Below are 23238 nucleotides of genomic sequence, written 5' to 3'. Positions count from 1 at the left end.
AGTGTTGCTCCTGGGCAGGTCCTAGCCATGCCTATGCCCCTACCCAGAATAGGTGTTTCCTCACTGGCCCTTTTGTCTCTTATCTTTTCTGCCTTGCAGCTGTCCTGAACTATCACTCCCTTTTTCAAAATCTTAATTGCTTCCCAGAGGCCTGTAGAGAAATCCAAACTTCTTAGAATAGCATTCAACTTATCTCCTTTTGTTATTTTGAGGCTCAAGGTCAAGGTGCCACCTGGGATCCAGATGAATCTCAGAGTGGTTATCCTGACCAAGAACCTCAGAGTCCTGGATTCCTGCATACTTTCCACTAGCACTGGCACCCATTCCTTACTCTTGTAAAAATGAAGTCTGTGCTCTCCTAAAAATCTCTCTTGATGGAGTCTTTTGAATGACAGAGGTGATGTATTTTATTGCACAGGGAAAGGATATAGTAACAAAGAATAAGGCGTAATTATGTAAGAGTACAGGAAGATACTAAGAGTAATTATGTAAGAGTACAGGAAGATACTAAGTACTACTTAAGTCAAGAGGGGAAAAAAATATACGGAAAAACCTACATTAAACCAATACATTTTTTAGGCACACACATACATGTGTAATGTAACAACAGGCAAGGAAAGATGAACACACAATTCACAATCATTTACCCACTCTTCTGGGAGGGAGAGGGATATTACTGGGACACAGAGGGAGCTTCAAAGGCATTGGTAATGTTTTCTTTCTTAAGTCTGGTGGTAAATACATGAGTACTGGTTTTATTTTTCACACAACACACACATACATATATGTATGCAAATATAGTCCATAATTCTTTTATATATATAAAGCATGTAATAATAAGATAAAATTTAAAAGAAAACAATGAATAGGAAATGAGGAAGTGGAGCAAGCCTACCAAGAACTTTCTCCTTCCCAACTTCTTGATGTCCTAAGCAGTTTTGAAACATTGTCCTGGCTGAGCTCCCAATAATAATATTAAATAACATTGGTACACTGGATTATGGTTTTCAAAGTACCTGATCTCATTTGATCCTGTCAGCACATGTATGATTTGGGTTTGTTAGGATCATCATAATTCTACAGATAAAGAAACTGAGATTCGGAGCGTTGAACCAGTATATATTAGAGCTTGAATTCTAGTTGTTGATTTCAAGTCCTATATTCCTTTCACTGAGTCATACTTATTATTCATAAGCTCCTACAGGATATCTGAGGCAAAATCACATTCTACAGATGGCTTAAGGATCTGATAAAAAAGAAGAATGGTCACTTCTATGGATAGGACTGGAGCTATCCCAGCAATACTTTGCTGAGCTGCATGGCCTTCGGCAAACCACAGCACCTTGGTTTTATTTTACTGATTTTAATAAACATTCATTTCTAGTATTTACAGGCAGATACTGTTCGAAGCACTTTACAAATATTAATCACCCAGTCTCATAATAACACACTTAGTGGGGAACCAAGGCATTGAGTTGTTCACATGGCCTGCAGACATCAGGACCCAGGGTCTTCCAGCAGCCTAGCTGAATGTTTTTTATCCACAAAGGGAGAGGCTGAGCCAATTGATTTCAAATTTCTAAGGATGGCTTCCCAAAGCTTCCCCTTCAGAGTTACCAAACTGCCATCAGCCAGCTGTCAGACTAAATCTGACAATCATTGTCCTCTCACCAACTTGGGCTGCCCCCAAATCCAAGTACATTCTGGATTCTATAAGAAGCTCTTTAAAAAGAATTAAATTCTTCAAAGCCTAGCCTCTTCTAAAATAATTACATGACTCTGAGAGCCAATGGTAAACATGGTTTTACTTTTTAAAAAACTTATTACAGTCTTGCTTCCTTTCCCAAAGCCTTACATAATGTCATAATTATAGGAATTACTCTATAATTTGTAAGCCTCGATACATTAATTAATTTAGTCTTTACAGTCTTTCTTTACCATTTCATGAGTAGTTGCCATATATTTTTTACCTGACTCAGCCCATACAGCTTTTTTATTATAAAAAGAAATTGAAGTACTATATACCTCAGTATATTTGATTCAAAATGTTTCCCCTAATTAACACTATGATGTATGCAGTGAATATGTAATTACATTTAATTCAGTATAATTAAGGATGTGATATATTTAAAATAGTGATTCTTGTAATTGATCTATAGGACAGATTTAGCTCATCTATAGATCATTTAAATCAGCCTTGCAGATAAATTTTTTAAAATGTACTACCTTGTAAAATCATTGCCAGTTCACTCACAGCAGCTCTTTTCCCTCTTGACCATGACTAAATTAAAATAAGTACTGTAATATAAACCTTATCCATAATCCAACTTTGTACAAATTCCAGATACACAGTGTAATGATTTTTTGGGAGAAGCACATTTCAGAATAGAAAGTCCCCTTTTTCTTAGAGCTTTTCATATAGTTAGCTAAAATCTGAACTGCTTTTATTTCGGGAATTTCACTTAGTTTATTTCCCTAGATGTCATTCACGTGTTCTCTACTGTTTATAAGTAGGAGTCTACAGCTGTATCACCCTGAATGAGCCTGATCTCTTCTGTTTATTAAGCAGGTGTTATGGTTTAGATGAGGTATCCCCCAAAGCTCATGCGTGAAACAATGCTAGACAGCTTAGAGGTGAAATGATTGGGTTATGAAAGCTTTAACCTATTCAGTGCATTAATCCACTGATAGGGGTTAACTGGGTGGCAGCTGCAGGCAGATAAATTGTAGCTGGAGGAGGTGGATCCCTGGGGTTGTACCTTTGGGGTATATGGTTTGTTCCTGAAGAGTGGAGCTCTCTTTGTCTCTCTCTGCCTCCTGGTGCCATGTCCTGAGCTGCTTTTCTTACCACACCTTTTTACCATGATGTTCTCCCTCACCTCAGGCCCAGAGCAACAGAGTCAGCCATCTATGGGCCAAGACTTCTGAAACTGTGAGTCCCAAAATAAACTTTTCCTCCTCTGAAATTGTTCTTGTCAGGTCTTTTGGTCATAGCAGCGAAAAAGCTGACTTAAACAGTAGGACTGGGAGGGGGTCAGTGTGGAGCTGACTATAAGCAGGGCATAGAGGTTTGAACTTCACTGACTGCTTATATTAGGTATAGACATATTTTAACTCCTGTCATCTACTTGAATGTCTAAGCTGTTGACATTGAAGCCCATATTCTCTGGTCAATGTAAAAGAGTCACCTTTCAAGAAGAAAGGGTCATTAATGCAAGGCTCTTTCGGTCATTAATGCAAGGTTGGCCTATTAAAGGATGTTATGGTCCAACCCAAAGAATTGGACCATGGACTTGCTTGGGTGAAGTTATCCTTCCTTGTGACTTCAACAGAGCCCTGGTACATGCCTACCTGAGACCTCCATTAGAATTCCAGCAAGAGAGCAAAGCTGGGGAGCAGAGTTAAAGGGAAGGTTGGTTGTGTCTTGGCAGGAAGAAAGGACATCCTCTTTTGTATGTAGAACCTCAGACGGCCACAAATATAGCCAGGCTCCCGGCCAGGCAGCTGCTGCTCAACACTGGTGATTCACGAGGTGATGAGTGCCACAGACACTCTGCCCTCTCAGTCTCCTGGTGATGACCTAACCACACACTCACTGGCATTCTCTTTCCTGAGGACCAGCCCTGTCTCCAAAACTGCCTGCAGGCATCTTTGAATATGTCACTGCTGACATTAAAGCCATCCTATTTCTTTCAGAACTCCCATTTTTATATGGCACCTCTAGGTTTGAGGTCTCAGCCATCTTCGATTCTTCCTTTCTCTTTGTTGTTCCTCTCTGTGCATTGATGCTTATATATTTTTCTATTGACTGAAAAGAAGTCTCTTTCTTGGTCTCCTACAATCTGATTTACTTGACTCTAGAATCTTCTTCCACAAGTTCACCATTATAACTTTTTAGTGTAATGCTCTCTAAACACCTCAGCACATCCCATAGCAATCAGGAGTCTAGTGGAGAAGCGCCAGGATTCAGGAGTGGCTGTGCCATTATTAGCTGTGCACACGGGAATACTCAGTTCTCTAAGCCACAGTTCTTCACTTGTGAAGGGGAAAACACATACCTATGTACCTTTTTAACAGAATTGCTTTGAATTTTAAATTAAATATATCCAATACCGGGAACATGTTAAATAGTTACTGCTTTCATTTAGTCGTTCAGAAATGTTTATAGAGACCCATAGTATGTTGAATAGTATTCCCTCAAAATTCACGTCTCCTGGAACTTCAGAATGTAACCTTATTTGGAAATGTGCTTTCTTTGATATATAATTAGTTGTGGATCTTAAAATGAAATCATCCTAGATATTATGTGGGTCCTGAGTCAAATAACTGTTGTCCTCATACAAAGAAGAGAGGACACACAGAAAAACGCACAGGAGATGGTCATATGAGGATGGAGAAGGGAGTGAGGCTGCTGTGCCTGAACAACCCTGGCGCATCTCAACTGCAACAACCAAGGAAAGATGCCTCCCTTGAGCCTCACTTTGAGTTTGACTTCTAACCTCCAGAACTGTGAGAATAAATTTCTGGTTTTTAAATTCTTTTTTAAGTCACTAAGTTTGTGGTAATTTGTTATGGCAGCTCTAGGAAACCAACACAGAATCATCAGACACTATTCTAGGTGCTATGGCCTTAAAGAAAAAAAAAAGACTAAGTTTCTAAACTTATGCAACTTAAACAGTTGTTATTATTGTTGCTAATATTACTGTTCTTGGTCTAGTGACTCTTCATAATGCTTATTAAGGACAAAGTTCAAAATTCTAATTATGTAGGTCAACAGGCCTTAGTTTCTTTATCTGGAAGAAACACTCATACCTATCATACAGAATTATGGTTTGCAAATAGGTCATCCATAGTTCTTCAAAACTTGTGGCCCTGTTATCTGTCTACTAATTTCTTGTTTTTAATTTCTTCCTCTTTTTAAAATATTTTTACAGTGGTGGGGATTGAACTTAGGGTCTTGTACATGCTAAGCATATGCTTTACCACTGAGTTATACCCTCAGCCCAGTTTTTCATTATCTAAAGCACACTTTTAAAAAAGACCACAAATATGTTAGTCTTTGAGGGGCTATGACATATTTTAGTTTGTCTGTGTATGTTTAACCCTTTCAAAGGGTAAAAATCATTCTTAACTTGCTGAATATACAAAAAATGGCACAGTTTGCCAGTCCGAGCAAATACTTGTATTATGCTTCAGCCTAAAGGTACTATGCACATAGGAAGCATGAGAACAACACAGAAAACAGCAAATAACATGAAGTACAAACTACCCAGTTGATGAGTAAGTTCTTAAAACCCCATACAGGAAGTTAAGTGCTATAGATGAGGAAGAGTAAAATCATGAGGCTCCAGCAGCTCATGGTGGAGGTAGAAGTTGAGCCACGTCTTAACAGAGTTGTATTAACAAGGAGAGAAGTGAAAATAATCTTAGAGCAGAATACATTTTATGTACACATGCGTATGCATACATATATGCATGTGTACAAATGTATGCGTATGTAGATAAATGTATATTCTCTCTTTTTAAGGTATCACTAGGATCCAAGGACTCAGAATTCTACAATGACATGGGCTTTGGAATTTGAAGTGTTAAAATTTTTGCTTCTTTATCATCATCTGCTAAGGTGAATCAGATGCAAAACAGACCAAACCCATGTGGTTTTGGTTAGCAGTCTTCATCTTGCCCTTCCATCATAGCCCAGAGTGACAGTGATTCACAAAAAGTTGTTCAAGTGAGGCAGATTTTTAATGCTGAGTTCAAAGAGGTTTTCTGCTTTTCTCTATTTAGTTAACGGAAATCAAATTTTAATGCACTTACTCATTGAAGTATAAGAGCTATTCAGAAGACACAACACCAGTGACCCTGTACTAACCAAAGGGAAGCAGTTCTTGCTGAAGGTTTAAGAGCCATGATCTGTTTATGTGCCTAATGGTGTTGTGCTCAATAGGAACGGGCTGATAAATGACTAGTGGAGGCCCAGGACAGGTGAAAGATGGATGAAACCAGAGTCCTTCAATCGTGTCCCAGTATATTGTTTAAGGCCATGGCTATATTCTAGCCTGCCATTAATCCATCTGTCATTAGTTCTTATCCCTCCTTTCCATCTTACATTGTAGAGTGAGATTCTTATCTTCTTCCCTTGTTTCTAACCAGAACTGTTTATTGGAAACCTCCTTCTGTGGGCAGGGTGGTCAAGGTCTCTGAGATCTTGACCCGGTTCTCTTTTCATCTCACGGCATCAGGGCAAGCTCGGGAAATTTTCTCTGTACAAAGCATGTGCTTGGTGCCTATGAACTTGTGCCACTGCGGGAGACAATCCAGTGGCCATGGGAATGGTGGTATGGATAAAGACATTTGCTCTTAACTTCTTTTCCTTAACCTGCATATTATTTTCAACCTGAGACGACAGATTTGCAGCCAGTGGTAAAAATCTGTAGATTCCAAATGCAAACCTCAAGGTAGGTCACCTTGATTGGTACCACCGCTTGAGCAACATCCATCAGAAGGTGTTGCCTAAAGTTCCTCTTTCAGGCAGTATTACCCAAAGTTGAGCTCTGTGTGTGAAAAAGCTCAAGAAAGCATTAAAGAGCAGAGAAGAAATTCCCTCTAAAATATTTTAATGGCTTTAATTCAGTTTTCCTAATTTCCGCAAAGTACAGAGTTCTGGAATTCTTATCTGTTCACCTTCCTTATCCTTATCTATTCTTTTATTTTTTTTTCCTTCTTTGTTCTTTGATCCATCTGTGTTCCAAACTGGTGGATGGTGTGTGTGTGTGTGTGTGTGTGTGTGTGTGTGTGTGTGTGAGGAAGGGACACAGATCACAGTGACTAGAACTTTCCAGGTGTTCCTTAGTGTGATTCAGATCTTGGAATTCCCCAATTCTGTACATTAGTTTTTTAGAAGTTTTGGGGAAAAGAATGAAAATTTGTTTTACCTGAAATATTACTTTTACTAATCAACATTTTATTATATTATTTGGAACACGGGCTTTGTCATAATTATTTCCTCATTTAATAAATATATATTTTGTTCAAGCCATTATGTTAGGTAGCAAAGATATGAAGCTAAAATCCATAGCCCACATCTGCAGGGGCTAACAGTGGAAGTGGTGAATATATGCCACTGAGTGTGTAGGAGGTATGGGGATGAGTAAAGAATGCACTGGAGGACTGAACAACATCCACAGAACTGGGGGGCATGGTAGGGGATGAGCCAGAGGATGTTTCCTGGGCAAGGAAATGTATAAGTAGACTCTTAAAGAATAGGGAGAAGGTGTGAACTAGACAAAATGAGGAAGCCAAGGTAAATCAGTAGGTGTTAGAAGGCAGTGCTGAGAGATAGACTGATGGTCTCTGGAACTACAAAGTGATACGAGGAGGGTATGGCAGGGTGGCAGTGGTGTGCTTAAGCTACCTCCCAACACTGTTTGTGCATAGCTCTTCCTAGTTCTTGTTCAGTGACAACACCTGTTTCAGTGATAAGTTGACATTTTGGTTTGGTGTGGGTATTTATACTCCAGAAACTGGCAAATACTACAAATTAGGGGCTCTCTCCCCAGAGTTCAACACCCACCAACATACCCCTGGTCCAGGAAACAGCCAGCACCAACGTAAGAAATTCCTCAGTTGTGATAGTAAAGAGTGTGGATTTTACTCTGAAACCACTGGGGAGTCCTCACAATATTTCAAGGAATGCACTTGTCCAAACGGATTTGCTTTCGAGAAAGATTACTCAGTCTACGTGGAGACAAGTAGATTGGGTGGGGATGAGAATGGAGCCAGATAGATAGATCTAGTTTCATCTTATTGGCATCATTTTAAAATACACCAAAAATAAAAATAAAAATTCTGGAATAATATAAAATTTTCTGTTTCTGCTTTGTTTACATGTAAAAGGAGAGAAGACGTGAAGCTTTTTAAAGTTTGTATTTACTAGGAAAGAAACCAGGTTTTGTTTAGAAGAAGGAAAAGAAGGAGACGGAATGAGATTGGGCTAGTGAAGAAGGCTAAGAGAGGCCAAATGATTCTTTGGAAATATTAACTTTCTTGATTAAATAGATAGTGTTGGTGGCACCTACACCAGCAGCTAGATACGGTGCTTAGGAAAGTCTTAAATAAGGCTGGGGCACAGAATGAGAATGTCAACACGGGTTAATGAATGAGAGACACTGTGTAAACTATTACTTAATTCCCGCTGAGGGTTGCCGAGCCACTGGGGAACTGGGTTGAGGCTGATAGACAAGAACAGGGTTAGAAGAAAACAGAGCATTAAGCAAACAATAGTTCCATTTGGGATTTACCCGCCATTCAGGGGGTAAAATGAAAGCCTTGCTAATGGCAGGAAAGGTAAATGAAGCTGTGCTGTCACCATTATTAAAGCAATTGTCTACCTACTCACTAGAGCAGGGATTTCATTATGAATAGGCAGAGAAAATAAAAAATGTTACTGTTTCTTAGTTCTTGAAATCCCAGCATACAGGGCCTTGGATAAGGCTCTGGGAGTTATAACAGCTGGTACAAAAGACCATGAGAACAAAGGAGGGCTGTAATGCAAAATTCATATTTATTTATGAAAAGATAGGTATTTGGTTTCCAAACAGTTCATAATCTTTCTCTTTTCATGATTTCATCTGCGTTCAGCTGGATTGTTATCTTATCATTAGGGTCATAGGATATCCAACTGAATGTGGTTTACACCATGGTTACCCTAGGTCCCATGACAACTGAAGTTTTTTTTTTTTTTTTTAAACAAGGAATTTTGTTTTATTAGATATAGTGAAGAATTCCTGGTGTACATTTGTATGCGTGTGTGATCTGCAACTATACATCCAAGGTTGAACTTTACATTTTCAGTACCAAGGTATAGCATCTACAAAAAAAATAAGTGGAGTTAGGAGAGGAAACAAGAAGGCTATTATTGCACCACCATGTCACATGTCCACCTAAAAATACATAATTGATGTTCATGCTTTCAAAAAGCACTTGATTCTAAAAGGTATGACAAAAAATATAAAAATCACTGGTTGCAGTTTACCAAACATGGTATCATGTTTTAAAGCAGGTATGTATTTTAGTGCCCTTTGTGCAAGTCAAAAACCTGTACTTTGACCTTCAACATTAATTACAAGTCTACCAACTATTTTAGACTACCACTTACATATTGTTCATCATTTTACAAACACTGACTAAAATCCTTTTAATATTGGGACAGTGCCAGAATTGGTCTTGCATGCTATATGCCCAACTCTACTTGGAATCAGTACTTTTCTAATTACTATTGTGAAAATAAGAGTGAGTTTAGTTGAAAATAGGAAACATTGCTCAATTTCTTTTTGCACATTGGCTTTAGATAAACTCAATGTGATTTTTTTTTGACTAGAAATAACTCTCAATTACTCTCACTAATACACTTACTGATTCTTGATTACCATGATGTTGGAGCCACAAATAAGTTTATATTTAATGGATCATCAGATATCTTATATCCTATTATAAATTCCTCTTTATTTAATTCTGTTGCTTAAGTCCTAGGATCACCTAATTTGACCCCATATTCACCTTTATTATTGCACTTTAGAGCATTTCTAGAGTCTTATAGCTGCTCATGGTATTGAAAATATAAAGAAAAAGTGTCTCACTTTCCTATTACCTTTCCCGAGGTTTTGTATACTTCCTACACACACGCTACTCTCATAAACAATCAGCTATGCCCAAGATTCTGGTCACTCTACTGGAAAATAAATAGTCTTCTCCCTGTAATTATAGCTTTCAGGAAGGGGCCAGCCAGTGACCTCCTTGACTTGTAGGTACAGGAATAAGTCCTGAAGATTGAGTGTCTCCCATTCCCTTGGCAAACACAACTTTTCTTGGGCCAAACAAGTGAACGAAATGAACCCAGAAAAAGGTGAACATTGCTTTTCATTCCTCGTATATATTTTATGCCCACATTTCACATCCTCATAGTTTGTAGAGATGACAAAAACATGGCCATTAATAATCCATTCCTAAAAATATATTCTCAAATGTTATGAAGAAGAACTTTTATCTAAACCTTTTAGCCACTGAGATGGTCTCTGTTTACTCTGTAAATACAGAGATTTCTTTATCAACACAATTTGTTGTCTATGATCTGCAAAGCATATAAAGAGGGACAAAGAGGCTGACAAAATGCCTGTCCCCTGAGACCTCAAACTTACTTAGATACCTACATGACTAAATATATACAAATTGACATGAAAGAGAGGGCAACGTGTGTATGCAGCTGACGATGAAGGAACTTGCCTATGAATCACAATGACACAAGATGGTACAGCTGGGGAGCACATGTGTTCATTCAGTAGGTGCTCATGAGATCCTCGTGAGTCCTGGGAGCTGCCGACTCTCCTTTGGCCTCTAAGCCACATGATTCTCATGAGAAGGGAATGGACTAAAAATGGATGCGATTGTGCAGAGCATACTATGCAGATGCAGAAAGATGTGACTTGGGGCCACCTCAGCATCACATCCCTTGTTTTCTACTAACGTTTATAATTTTGATAGATTTGAAAGGGCTTATTCTGCATGTTCTTGACTTCCTGATCTTCGTCACAGGACCTACTGGCAACTGGCAATGGGACAATCCCTTCCACATCCAAGACAATCATGTTCCTCTGACAAATAGGGTCCTGAGAGTTGGCACAGAAGAAAGGAAAAGGAGAAGAGGAAGAAAGAACTTGTCCCAACAGTAGAAATAACTCTTTTCAAAGCAGCTGGTAAGGTGATGGGCTGTGAGCAAGTGAGAGTGAGCATGGTTTAAATTATGTCCTTAGCTTCTAGAAACCTACAATTTGTCATCCTTCACTTCACAAAAAAGTAACAATTCACTTAGAAATCAATGATAAGCAATGTTTAAACACATCAACAATTTTTTTAAAAAAACAGAAAATGTTAAAACAGTTATGTTCTCCAGCATACTACTACTTCTTGTGAGATTTTTGTGAACACAAAATATTTAGCTCTACTGTCCATTCCCACTTGAAAAAGCTAAAGGTAAATGCTTTTACTTAAGGTGGAAAGCTCATGAGATAGATAGGAAATGACTGTTAGCATATTAAATACCTGCTATCTATTTGCTAATATACTAAAGACATACTGCTTTTTCTTAAGATTTTAAGCTTCATCTAAAAGTTAACTTTCACTTTCTCAGAGCAGTGTCTTGTGCCTGAACTACCAAATTCAGATATCCTTCTCATGTGTACTCACGGATGTTTCTTTCCCTCACAATACATTTCACGAATTACCATGATGTATTTGTTTATTGGTGTTACTGATGGTTTACCTGACCTTTCCTATGGTCTACCTCCTTCACACACACAAGTACCACATCCAGCTGGCTCATCACTGCTAACGCCAGCAGGGTTAGGTACCCAACAAATAGCTGACTTCTTGTTGAATCTTGGTTTTGTGAATAAATCCTTCCTTCTGTCTCTTGCTGAAAACGATGATCACAGTATTTGGTCATTTTATGCACTAAATAACATGGTTAGGCTTCTAGCACTTAGCTTAAACTAATAAGATGAAAGAACAAGGACATAATGCAATTAGCTTAAAATAAATGGAAAATACTGCACATTTTATTGTCAAGATCATTTTTAGAGATATTCATTTTTGCTATTGACTGCCACTGCATTAGTGCTTGTAATCTGCTTAGTGCATTAGCACTAAATACTATTGATTCACTTGGAGCTAACAGACCAATTTCATCTTTGCATTTTCCTTGTTTCCTGAACATCATTTTACCTATAGTTTGGTTAGTAGGTTGGTTGCTAGATGCCAAGTGTTAATCAGATATTTTAAATTTAAAATGCCATTTGAAAATTTAATATACAGATTTACACTTTTCTGGTACCCATGACACAAATTCTAGCTAATCATGACTAATCTATATATTCTCAGATGACAACTTGGCAAACTTAATTTTTATAAAATCAGCTCTAGAAAAGAAAGCTTTACACTTTAAAACTGACCTTAATTCACCCCATTTACCTACGGCACAATGTGAAGTATCATCTACCATTTTAGTGTTCTCTAATTGAAAAACATTTTTTGGTGATTTACCTAAATAAGACAACTAAAGTCAAATGTTAGTCTGAATTTGCAACCCATCCTTTTGTTTTATAGTTATAATATTAAAAAACCATTTCCCCCATATGTGAACATTAAGAACAGTTAAAGCAACTTTTATCCTAGATTAGCACACACTTTTGGACATTTTTCTTTCCTCTCATTGAAGGAATGGAGAATATTTTTGGATTGTCTGTGGATCTACACACTTGATGCGCTCCAATGTTAGCCTAGGTCTAGGGTGAAGCATTCCCCAAGGCAGAACTGGTTTTTAGAATAGGAAGTCAACATTTCTCAGCCAGTAATTCATATGCAAATGAACCTGCCTAGAACATTTTAGTTAGAAAAATATATAATTAGCAGACTGGAATGTATCCAGGATCCTAGAATCACTTATCACATTCACTATTTAAAAAAAAAAAAAAAAAAATCAAGGGAGTTTTAATGACTTCAAGAGTAGCTGAGCTTTTGGTTTCATCTCCCTGATAAATGAGCACTTTACAGCCCTTCCTGGACCCTGGAGATGTGACTTACTGCACATTTCTGGGCACTTAGTCATTCTGGACTCTGCAAGCCATGGAATCAGTATCTGTGTCAATCCGTGAATAAGCAATGGCAGAAATTCCTGGTTGGGTCTTCTATCCAAATTCTGACAGATACTCATTTTTCTTATTAGAGTGAGGAGATAAGAATACGGGGTGGAATGGACACTGATAAGATAGAAGTCTCCAGTTAAGGGTGTGACACCCAAAATTTGAAATATTATGCTGAGTAAAAAATCCACTATTACTCAAGCAGGTTAATATCCTTATCAAAATGCATGTCCAGAAATCTCTAATCATGGAGTACAGCAATGAAAATATCATGTATCAGTGTTACGGCTTCAAAGTTTTATCAACATTTGGGCTTTTCAAAAGTCAGGATTCCTTCTTCTTGCATGAACTCCTAATTGTTTGCTGCATCAGTTTTACCACATGAATCTCCATGTAGAAATCAAGGTTTAAATCAAACACAGGGCATTCCACTTGCTTTAAAAAACATTAAGAGAATGAAGACAATTTAAAATCCAAGTGGCATAGTTAAATCTTAATCACCCACACCAAAGAGAGAAACTATGAATCACATTATGAATCAACATAATCCACAGGTAAACCTCACCTACATTTTTTTTTTTTTTTGGTGAGAATTTCAGCTTTAACTGTCCTGTTGCTTTTATTTATAAAAATATCATGGCTTTGTCTTTTCATCGAAAGATGAAATTTCTGCCTTCTGGGGGAGACCTGTGAAATGGTTTAAAGAGGGGGTTACCAGGAGGAAAGGAAAAGGCTAACAGCTCATTCTGTAACTGTTTTCTAACACTCCCAGGATGTTCCTGGTGTTAACACAATTCTGGAAAGAAACTAATTTTAAATGTCTTTTAATAAAATAATAAATGTGTTATTTTTAACACAGAGAATTCAAATAAACTAGGAAGCAGCAACTCCCTCATACTGGTGGAGAATAGAGTCTAGAGGACAAAATCAAGTGAAAAAACTGATAAATTTCTACTGAGTTTTTTAAAAACATATACAATCCTTATACTGTGAGGGTGTTCTTTCTTGCAAATTTTGCTTTGGTAGCAATTATATTTGGCATATAGCCAAGATATTTAATATTTAGGTTTGGAGGACTATCTAATATCAAGAATGAAGAATCCTCAATAATAGTTTTTTTCATATAGGATCACTTTTATTTCAGAGCACAGGAAGTTAAAAACAAACAACTTTGTAATTTGACTTCACATTTTTCATTCCTAATACAAATTTTTTTCTCTTGAGAGTTCTAGCTTGTTTAAATAAGGCATGCCAACCCAGTATAATTACCTGGACATTATTTGTAACATTGACTTCCACACTCCCAGTTCAAATGGTGTGAGAGATTATAGATATATGGCCTATAAAGAGTTATAAATCTTTGTTTATTTTATTAAATATTACGAGACATGCCCTGAGGATGACAGATCAATAATGGTCCTTGTGGTTTCCTGATGGAAGGCTGCAATTATTTTCTTCCATTACAACTTAAATGTAACTCAATTTAACTCATCTATCATCTTTATAATAGTAATAAAGAAACATCACTGTATGTTTAGCTTTCTGCCTATTCCTAATATTCCTTGTTTGCATCTTGTTTTGATTTTTGTTCTCATTCGAAATTGTCCTAATCATTCTGCTTTCTTCCTTTGATGGCTCTGAGCAGTGACCCTTTAACTCTGGCACTCAAACGGAGATGGAAAATTACTACCTTAAGTTTCCTCTATTTTGGGAAGCAGTTGGCTAGTCTTTGGATTTGAGTATAAATGATATTTAAAAACAAGGAAGCTTAACACAAACAACCTATGAGGCTGATTTTTTTTCTAAAGCTGCAAAATATTATTATGCAAAATATGATTTTAATCATGCACAGTATAACTTATAGTATGTAGCATAATATAGTAGTTGGAATTTTAAGTCAGGTTAAGAAGCAGAATTTACGCCTTTATCCTGACTACAGTATCATTTTGATTCAACTGTCTTTCTCTCTACCCTCTGTTGACTTTAAACCACCACTAACCCTCACCCCATCCTTTTGTTTTGTCTTAAAATATTTAATCTTAAGAGGCATTAACAAATTAAGCATTATGGAGGTGGGTCACTCAATGACGCTCAGGAACAATGGAACCAGAAGGTGAAGCTTCCAGAAAACAGTACAAGCATTTGAATTTGCTTTACTTTACACAAGTATTCCTTACAAAGATAGCTGCTATTTTATTATGTGTCAAGGACTAAGGACTTTTTACAGACATTGGGCACTTGTCCACACAAAGGAAGTCCCACACAAAGGAACATGGGTTCTGAGAATGAAAATAATGCTCCCATGGCCATCCAGGTAGAAAATGATGGAGTATAGACTTGAACCCATACCTCTGATATTAGTTGCCTGCCATTGGGTCATGCTGACTCCCAAAGGCCTAAATTTATGGTCATTTTATTGTGCCAGGTACTTAATATGCAGTATCCCAAATTTGCTTAAGACTCTGTGAAGCAGGTATTATTATCTGCACATTACAAATCATAGCTGGGCTCTAAAAATTAAGTAATGTGGCAATAGTCACAGAGTGGGTATGCGATAAGTCAGAACTTACACCAGGTGTGTGTGGCACCAGATGTTACATTTTCCCTTTTCAGTTGCTCCATCATTTGGTCATTAAGATGACCTAGATGTTGGTGCCCTAAATGTTGTTACATGTTTACTTTAGTTCTTTCAAATGCTTACACATAGAGCAAAACTTTGATAATGGGACTGCAAGAAAAACAGTGTAATGTGTTAACTATTTTATTTCAAGAACCCCTTCTTATTTTAAGTTTGATTAAAAATATTTTCAAAATGTATCATTCCACCTCTCTTAGTATATATAAGTTATATACTATATACTTAGTAAGTTATATACTAGTTATATACTATCACAGTAAGTTATATACTATAACTTACAGAAGTGAATCATTACTGATTTGGGGATTTAAAACAAATTCTATTCAATGTTGATTCTCATTTGCAGGAGATGAGCTGTTGTGCTCATCTTATTTTCTGGGCTTATCATGCAAATAAATCCCTTATATGTGGCTGTTGGAGATTATAGTTAATATCAAGCAAAGTAACAGAGTTTGTTTTGTTTTGTTGTGTTTTCCTAGCTGGTGGTGGGGATCAAACCCAGGGGTTTACACATACAGGGCAAGTGGTCGACCACTGAACTACACCTCCAGCCCTTAAGTGAATTTTTAATACTGTTGATCCCCAAACAGAAGATATGGGGTTTTTACTCTCCAAATTTGTGTCTTTACAAAGTCTTCATATTATGAGGGCATTTTCTTAATCATATTTTGAATAGTAATGTGCTGTTTAGTAACTATGCGACTTCAATAAATGCTAAACTAGGACATTTATAGAGATTCACCGATGGATGAATAAAAAAAAAGGCAGTATAGATATTTAGTGCTGATTTAGTAGTTTTTGTGGTATGTAATCTTATACTTCTCGGTTTGGGAAACACTGTAAACAAACCCTTTAAGAATCACTTTCAAAAGCAACATAGAAAATGTTTACATTGTGGGAATTAAAAATATACTCTTAGAAAACAACTGGCATAATTGACAGGACTGGTATTCCATCAATGGTCACCTGCAGCTTGAGATAACTCCCCAGGGACAGCATCATGTTTGAAGACAAAGAGTTTTGAAGTCCAAATAATTTATAGGTGAAATGATGTGCTCTGGGAATTATAAGATAACTTAAAAGAGGGCTTCTGTCATAGATATAAGATATATGTAAAAAGTTTGCATAGACACATTCATGAAAAAAGAAGGCTCTGCTGTGGCAGTCTTCTATGATCCTGGGATAGAAACACATTTTGCACATGGCAGGAGGCTCAAGAAGGGCCAGAAAAGCCCTTTAAGACTGTGCTTTCATCAGAGACACAGTTTCCTTAAGGTGGTCCACAGAACCCACACATAGTTATAATAGAGATACATGTATGTATCTTCATATAGGTGTGTTAATAACAAACTACAATACAGTTGTTTATCCACCAAACTTCATACCAAAATAATAATCCATTCCAAGAAATTACTAGAAGGGTTACCTGATACCTAATCAAGTTAATATGCCAAGACTGAATAGAGTGATCTTAATTCTTAGACACTCTCTAAACAGGTTCCATCTTGTAAATCATTTTGTTTTTGGGTGATGCTTGGTTCTTCTTGCTTTCATTATGAGATAAATCTGGGAACTGATTATATGCTGATTATTGCAACACTCTGAGGTGTTTCTGTGAACCAGTTATATGAAAACAAGGGATGCATAGTCTCAGTCTCAAAAGAATTTTGATCTTTAGTAATCAGAGAAGGTAAACAGGCAAATAAAATAGAGAAGGTTTGAAATATTTTTCTTTATGGAATTGGGCCAGTGCAAAAGTTGGCTTCCCTTGTAAGAAGACTATGTTGGAACATTCCACCTTGTTTGCCACAAGAATTTTTGTGATGGGAGTGATAATGGTTTCAGGTGTGGCTAGTGCATCTTGGGCATTTTTCCTGGGCAACAAAACTGACCTGAATTTAGATAATAGATAATCCCACCTTGTTGTTCCTGTTGGGACACGAAAAAATGTCAAAGGGGTAGAATAAAGTTCAAATGAGTTTTAAGAATTTTTAGAATTAATAGGTACTTTCACATCTGGAGACTGAAATGTACAAAATAAAACAATATGATAACATATCACTATACCCTTGTAAAGTCAAGTCCCTTTTTAATTTTTAACAGATTAATGTTTAAATAGCAACATCATGTGCTGTAGAAGCCTTATAAGAACTTTTTAAACTTGTGTTTGTGAAGTAGCTTAATGGATGTGTTTTCTCAGCATTGCTTTTAATTTTACACTTCTTTTTCCTAATCCCATGTTTCCAATAGTCCTTTTGCTTCCTTTTCTGTATTTTCTAGTGAAGAAAAGGGGCAGCTTCTGAGGAATCCCATTGCTTCTTAAAGTTTGCAAAATATATTAAACAGGTGCTGGGGAAAAAAGTTTTAATTGGGATATATGTGTATACTATGAATATTGGTAAACTTTGGAAGGGAGAGGAGGGAATTTTGTCTTTACTTCATCAAAAGATAAATTGACTATCTCAGAAGTATTTCCCTAAGCTTCATAAAAAGCCATCTAGAGTTTTCATCTAGGGAAGTATCCCAGACATTTCAGCAAAAGTCAATAAATGTTTCTGAATTCATACGCTCTTGATATGCCTCAGCAAAATTATGTACTGTCTCTTATCAAGGACATAGTTATTGTTCTTCCTGATAACAATTATAACCTTTATGTCTCATGATAAGTGAGACACATGTTTTCAAAGTCAAACTTTGGATAAGCTATATTATTTGTTCAATTATGATCATAGTGGTCATTTTGCTCAAAGGCACAGCCAGGCCCATATAAGCAAATCTGGGTTCAGTACAAGGAATGTCCAAGGCCACAAAGGACTTCCAAGTTGATGTTCTTCCTCCAGCACCAAGTGATAAAATGACTAGCAAGAAAAATCCTGAGGTATAGATGTTAGGTTTTACTGTATGTAAATCAAAGCACCAAGACTTTCCCTAACACTTCATGTGAAAATACCATTTCATCTTAATACAAATGATCATCAGTGTAAAAGAATGTGTTGCAGACATGCAAATTCCAAGTTTAAAAAATATTTTCTTTTCATCATCACACTAATTTCTTAAGATATGATTTTAACTGTAAATCAAGATTTAACTTCCTGATTTTCTTGGAAAAAAAAATATTTTCGCCATTTACCAAGCACAGAAAAGCCCTTGAGAACCTTTCCTAGAATGATGCTTATTCTGCTTTATATGTCAGGATTTGTAAATGAGGAATCTATGTGACTTACCCTATTAAAACAGTGCTCATGATTGGGTCCATAAAAATGCTGGAGGCATCTCACATTGTTTTTGTTGACGATCTTGTTGAAGAATTCATTGACATATTTGATAGGGAATGCGCAGACAGCTGATCGATTCATTGGTTCGGCAGAATCTGGCTTGCTCTGTGCGAACACCCCATAGAGAATGTCGTCATTTAGGTTGGCTCCTATTTGCTTGGCAAGATGGGCCCCGGGCTTACTGACATATGCAGCTTGAAGGATATTAAATACCTCTTCCCTTGTGGATCTCTTCCTTCTCTTTTCTGTGAGAATACACTCCAGAGGCATTTCCATGTAGGAATGCAATCCAGAGTCCACGGAACAGAACCTGATTATTCTGGTGTGAAAAGTCTGGGCATTCAGAGTTTCCCTTTGGACTGTCAGAAAGTAAATAAAATGGTTACTTTCGAAGGCATGGACATACTTAATGGGGTAAGAATCTCGGAACTCAGGTAAAACATCTATATAGGACTGGTCTGTTAAGAACTTAAAGCCATCTTGAGTCTCCTTCAGCCGTCTCACCGATATTGAATGCAATGAATGATCTGGAAGGTAAGAAGAATTGATGGTATTGCCCACGAAGAAGTTGATGAACCTGTTCTTTACAGAGAGGAGAACTTTGGCTCCCAGGGGGCTCACCACACAGTCGGGACACTGTCCTGGCTCTTTGTCTGCCTGTGAGGAGAACATGCAGTGGACTTCTCGCTGTATGTCAGCAGTATTATTGCGTGGAAGGACATGTCGCTGGCAGGTCCCTCTGTTGACACTGCCGCAGCTAATGAGCTGGTCATCATAGTATGTGTCCACAAGCAGGGCCATGTTGACGTTATCTTTCCAAACTCCCCCTGACACATTCACTTTGCTGCTGCAGTCCTGGCATGGAAGACAATCCGGGTGTTCCAGCACGGGCCCAGTCTTGTACTCCGCCACCTTCTGAAGGTCCTTGTCATTTAAGACATAGATGTAGTTAGTGGCACCGAGGTAAATATGATGCTCATGTAGAACGACATTCTGGATGGGCGTTTCTGCGGTGAAGTTGGGAAGCTGATAGTTCATGTTCACATTCATCTCGGACTTCGCTAGTGCCTCTTTACATTCCCCATCGCTCCTCAGCACCCAGGTAAACAGCAGCACAAGGATGCCAGGTGCAAGCACAGCGGGGACCTTCATTGTGTGAAGCTGATCTGCCAAAACACGTTCAAGGAGAGAAGGGGTTTAGTTGTCATTAGGAACAGAGAAGAGAAAACTGAAAAAGAGAACTATCCCAGTTAAACTCTCTGAAATAACACTTCCTAACTGGAGATCGTACATAGAATGAAAACAAAAACTCGAGCTGGTTGCACATAAAGATGCATTGTGTGGTTGGACATGACTCCACATAGTTTAATTTTGGAAGTCAAGCCATGAACGAGTAATTTTAGAGAGCCATTATGAGATGCAAACAATGTTCTGTATTAAAGTCCACACAGCGGCTAAGTGAGACTCATTCAGCAGTGAAATAAGAAACACAGCATATTTCTTTCTTAACCCCTTGCTGGTTGTTTAATGTGGTTTCCTATCTGTGGCTAATGACTAGGTTGATATTTAAACTTTCTTGTGTAGTCAAGTAAAGGAACTGTGGTTCAGATTCATTTATTCTAGAAATCACAGCAGGCATTGTTTCCTTGGGAGCATGTAGAATTACTAGGCTAAATTTAGCTTCCTTTTGGAAGAAAACAATCATAAATTCTAGAAGCAATATGATCACATGCTGTTTATAGGATTTTGTGTGCAGAGGAAAGGTATGGTTAAAATTTGGCTATAGTTAACCTATTGTTTCAGACGGACAAATGCTTAACGTACGATTACTGGGAACATAAAAGCAGCGGGATGAAATTGTATAAAATATAATCTTCAGAACTAAAGTCTTAGAATTATTTCTCAGAGAAAAACAGCACATTGTTCATTACCAAGTCAAAAATCTATTTAGTAAAAAGAACATTATTTTAACATTCCATTGTATGCACACGGACAATATTTCTATCAGGAAGCATGAATGGATTAGTTTCTCAATTTTTAAAGACTTAGGTGCACAAGTTCTAGGCGTGTGAGTTCTACTTGTAATAGCTATAAACAGGGTAGTACGTTGGAAAGGAGAGCTCTTAGAACAGAAGAAACTAAACAGCTGATACTTTTCTTTAAAAACATCATTCTGACAGGACAAAAGGAACCTCTAAATAAGTACCAGGCACTATATCCATGTCAAAGACTAATCTTGGGTCAATAAAAGCACAACAGTATGTGTGTAGCTCTGTGCTTGTACTATAGGAAATGGACCATGGTCCCTGACCTTTAGTAAACCTAAAAAATTAGTTAAGCAGTAACATACACATGCTGATAACTATACTACATGGTATTATAATACCCCACATAGCACAAACAAAAAGCTACAAGCACATAGGATTAGGATTATGAGAAATAAGGACAAGTTCATTATGTCATGAGGTCCAGCAGAGCAAAGATAACGTCTACTTGGCTTATTACTATATCCCTAATACCTGGTACAGAGTCTTGGACACTACTAATGTTAAATATATGTTGAATAAGTGAGCAAACAAAAATTAAGCAATATGTTCAAAGTCATATAACAGGTAAGGGTAGTAGCCAGAACCTGAATTCACATCTTTTTGACTCCAAAATTAAAGTTACTTTTATTCTACTAAATTTCTAAGAATCAGGGGCTATCATTAAAAGGTAATGAAAAGCTACCAAAGGGATCTGAGTTGGGGAGTCCTAACAAGGTTTGACTCTAGGAAGATTTATCTGGAGGCAAAGGGTTTAGAGTAGGGGAAAATTTGCAAGGAGAAGACCAGTTGACTGGCAATTATTAGGCATAATAAAATAATAAGGGTTGGACCAAGATGGTGGCCCAAAGAATAGAAGGAAGAGATGAATGAGAGACATATCTGAATAAATAAAGACTGGACACCTAACTGGGTAGAGTACAAAAGAAAAGGCAAAGATGATTGACAGTCATCTGGGCAAAAGTGAAACAAGTTACAGAACTAGGGTAGTCATAAATAGGATGTTAGGTTAAGATATGGATTTTAAACACATTGAATTTGATATGCTAGTGGGAAATGAGTCAATGTTCTACTACAGGAATGACTAGTACGTTTTATATTATTCATCAAGAGGCAGCTGCTTGGAATAAATAAATAGTAAAAAATTTAACCAGACAGAGCACGTGTGCCAAGGACCAGAGGTGGGAAATGAAAAGGATTCTGTCCTTACTGGGAAAGGGGCATGACTGGGAGGACAATCTCTGTTCTGGGTGAGACGGTGGCAAGTGGGCATGAAAGCCAGGTATTTACCTCTGCTGCACCATAAGGAACGAACAATCCTAAATCAATCTTGGTGGACTAATTGGGACTCTCATTAGAATAGAAAGAAACTTTGCACGTGTCTGCATACAGGTGATGGTTAAAACCAAGAGTGGGTATATTCATGGAGGAACTAGGTGAAAGAAGAGTCATTAAATCAAGAAAGGTTAAGGTCTTGGAGACATGGAAGGCCGAAATTGTACACTGTCACAGAAGCTGTGTGAAGGTCTCAGGAAGGAGAATGTGGTCCACGTGGAAGCTCTTTGTTGATTTTAAAAGAGTATTTTTAATGGATTTAATAGTGGTGTGCAAGGGAATGTGTGATGAGGAAGTAGAATGTTTATCAAAGGAAGAACAAGCAGAAACCATTAACAGGGTCAAGCGGAGTTTATTCTTAAATTGTAGGAAAGACATATGCTTATTTGTAGGACTTCCCTTTCTTCTACTAATGTTGTTTTGGTGTCTGTGAAGACATGGTGTCCTTCCCCATGAAGCTCACAGTCACTTGGTGGAGCAATGGCTTAACAGTTATGGGAATGCAAAGGGAGAGTGACAATCCAGATAGGAGATGATACTAGTGTTCAAGGAGGAAATTTTCACAGAGAAAATTTCTAGTTGGCACAGCAGTTTGTGCAAAGACACGGAGGCAGTGGAGAGCATATGGCATGGGCAGGAAAGTGGCAGGTAGTTGAGCCTGGAGAACTTGGGACCCCAGACAAACGAGAGAGAAAATTGTTGGAGTAATATTCTAAAGGAGAAAAGGAGGGCCCTCCCAAGGTCACTAGAACATAAAAGAGGTTACTGTTTCTGAGACAGAAGGAGAAGATGAGTAGTCAGGTGTAAATACAGAGACATTGAGGGACAAGAGTATGACCTCAATATTGAAAAAATAAATCAGTGCATGATCATTTCCTGAAAGCAATGAACACAAAGGAGGAACTAGTGACTTTGGGGTTCAGGAAGAGTTTTAGGGTAACTATAGCAGGGTATGCAAACTGTGGTCAGTAAAAAATAAATAAAAGACTAGTTCTATGGGCTTCTTTAAGATAAGACATGATGCGTTGTGACTTCCTCTTCACATTCATGAAAGATGCACAATCAAGGATACAATGTCCTTCAGCTTCCAAGCAAAGGATTCCTATTGAGGATATAGGTTCTGAAGAACAAGCAAAGCTAGAAAACTGCAGTTGGACCAGAGAGTAAGGCGAAATTTCAGTAAGGTAAAGAACTTGAATGTAATAAAAAATAACAATAACATGCACAGAGCGCTTATCACGTGCCAGGCA

General features: G+C 37.5%; 1 protein-coding gene across 2 annotated transcripts in view; it reads right to left on the bottom strand.

Annotated features, from left to right (window-relative positions):
• Positions 1-23238, bottom strand: part of Met (MET proto-oncogene, receptor tyrosine kinase) — a 109661-nt gene that overhangs the window by 61118 nt on the left and 25305 nt on the right. For both annotated transcript variants that reach the window (XM_058572120.1, XM_046422393.2), the window contains exon 2: positions 18558-19774. In XM_058572120.1, the coding sequence (XP_058428103.1) occupies positions 18558-19760 (1203 nt within the window). In that variant the 5' untranslated portion in view covers positions 19761-19774. The remainder of the gene's footprint in view (positions 1-18557; positions 19775-23238) is intronic.

Source organism: Marmota monax, unplaced genomic scaffold, assembly GCF_021218885.2.
Source record: "Marmota monax isolate L192 unplaced genomic scaffold, Marmota_monax_Labrador192_F-V1.1 WCK01_AAM20220418_F8-fsc00027, whole genome shotgun sequence".
Lineage (NCBI taxonomy): Eukaryota > Metazoa > Chordata > Mammalia > Rodentia > Sciuridae > Marmota > Marmota monax.
The sequence above is the reverse complement of the archived record's forward strand: the minus strand, read 5'-3'. Positions and strand labels throughout refer to the sequence as shown.